Raw genomic sequence first — 2020 nt, 5'->3', positions numbered from 1 at the left:
GTGAATCCTAAATCACAAATAACAGTATAGTATAAATATCCCCAATTAAATACTCCTTCGTCCTAATTATTTGTTAGCTTTGAATAAATTACTCCTCATATAAAAGATATAAAAGGTAATAAATAACCGACATAAAGGAATAATAGGTAATCAAGACGAAAATGAGACAGATGATCCGGACCGTACCATCGTATATACGATCTTTATAAGACTCGGCTCACTTCATTCACACTCCACTCTCTCACCAATTTTCTCTCTCGCTCTCTCTCTCTAGAAAACAAAAACAGTGCGTGTGTGTTAAATTTGTCATCTTCAAAATCCCAGGCGTGGAATTAGGCTTTCATTACTGTCTCTTCTTCACTCCTTCCACACATTCTCTCTCCTTTATCATCTTCTTCAACAATATCATTTGTCAAACTTATTGCGGACAATTTCACCATGAATTCTCACCACATTCATCATTATAATCTTCATAATAATTACAATAATACTAATAATATTACTAATACTGCTAATTATCCTTCGTTTTCCTCGTCTCTTTTGGAAGAAATTTACCGCTCTTTCGACGACGATAAGTCGAGAATCGATAGACGTCGCGTTGATCGCTACGTTTTAGAGCAGTGGATCGATAAGGAGAAGGAGAAGGAAAAGGAAAAAGAGAAAAACATTAAGTTTCGGCGTAATTCTATGCCGGAAACCGGAAATTATCGACAACCGTTGTATTCGTCGTCGTCGACGAGCTCCTCCGATTCTAGCTCCTGTATCGGCGGATTTTCGTCGTCGGATACGGAATCGGTGTACGGAGCTCCGGCGAGAATGTCGGCGAAGGTTCCGAGTTTGAAGCCGATTCGCACGGCGGCGAACACGGCGGATAGCGCGACGGAGTTTGTAAGGAAAAGTTACTCCGGCGATAATACGGCGGCGGCCAAGGCAAAAGCGAAGAAGAGTAAGAAAGACGGAAAATTACAACACGCGTTGAAATTATATGCGGATTTGAAGAAAGTGAAGCAGCCGATTTCGCCTGGAGGAAAAATCGCGAGTTTTCTTAATTCGTTGTTTAATTCCGGAAATTCGAGGAAGTCGAAGGTATCGCCGCCGTCAACGGCAGCGGTGCCGACGGCAATGAAATCGGCGTCTGTTCCGTCGTCCGCTTCGTCGTATTCTAGGTCGTGTTTGAGTAAGACGCCGTCGTCGGCAGGGAGGTACGAGCGGCGGTCGGTTAGGTTTTGTCCGGTGAGCGTTGTCGTCGATGAGACGGGGGAGAAGTCGGTTTATAACGACGTCGTTTCGAGGATGGATGTTTGCGGCGGTGATGAGGTGGATTTGAAGGCGGAGATTAGGGAGAAGCAGAGGAGAGTTGAGGAAGCTGCTAAGGAATTGTTGAAGAATTATCGGAGTAATCAAATTAGGAAGGAGTTTAAGGTTAATGTGATTAGTAATGTTGATCAAGGGATTAATAGTAACGTTAATGTTAATATGTGCGGGTTTGAGGACGAGGATGAGGATGATGACGATGAAGAGAGTTGTTGTAGCTCGGATTTATTTGAGCTTGATAATTTGTTAGAGATTGGTGTTGGTGATAGGTATTGTCAAGAGTTACCGGTGTATGAGACTACTCATGTTGGTAGAAATCGAGCCATTGCTAATGGTTCGATCTTATGATGTTGAGTCGTCGTTAGTTCGTACTACTAATTAATTTTGAGCATTAATTTGCTATCGTATGTAGTTAATTTGTTCGATATATTGCTTTTATTGCCTTGAAATATACAGTTTCTTCATTAGCTCTCTAACAATGTTGGTTAAAATTTCGATTGTCATGCATTATTAGACTCGTAAATATAATACAATTCCAGTTGCGTTTGGTCGATTTTCAGTAAGTAAAATTTAATGATTCGAGTACATTTTGTTGTTTAAAATTGTATCATAAATGATCTATAGTTCAAACATAAGAACAACTCTTCAAATATTTGGAAATTGAATTGCCTTGTTCAAAAATCAAAAAGTTTTTGAAGTTGATGTC

At 40.3% G+C, this 2020-nt stretch overlaps 1 protein-coding gene across 1 annotated transcript; it reads left to right on the top strand.

The window, feature by feature from the left end:
* The first annotated feature begins 239 nt into the window (after positions 1 to 239).
* On the top strand, positions 240 to 1785 carry LOC141613750 (protein BIG GRAIN 1-like A). Its single transcript, XM_074432494.1, has one exon. The coding sequence runs from the start codon at positions 439 to 441 to the stop codon at positions 1660 to 1662; it is 1224 nt and encodes a 407-aa protein (XP_074288595.1). The 5' UTR covers positions 240 to 438; the 3' UTR covers positions 1663 to 1785.
* Positions 1786 to 2020: the final 235 nt, after the last annotated feature.

The sequence above is a fragment of the Silene latifolia genome, chromosome 1, assembly GCF_048544455.1.
Source record: "Silene latifolia isolate original U9 population chromosome 1, ASM4854445v1, whole genome shotgun sequence".
Classification (NCBI taxonomy): Eukaryota; Viridiplantae; Streptophyta; class Magnoliopsida; order Caryophyllales; family Caryophyllaceae; genus Silene; species Silene latifolia.
This window is presented reverse-complemented; position numbering and strand designations above follow the sequence as displayed.

Coding starts and splice junctions, on each gene's coding strand:
- LOC141613750 (XM_074432494.1), top strand. CDS start 439: ATGAATTCTCACCACATTCATCATTATAATCTTCATAATAATTACAAT.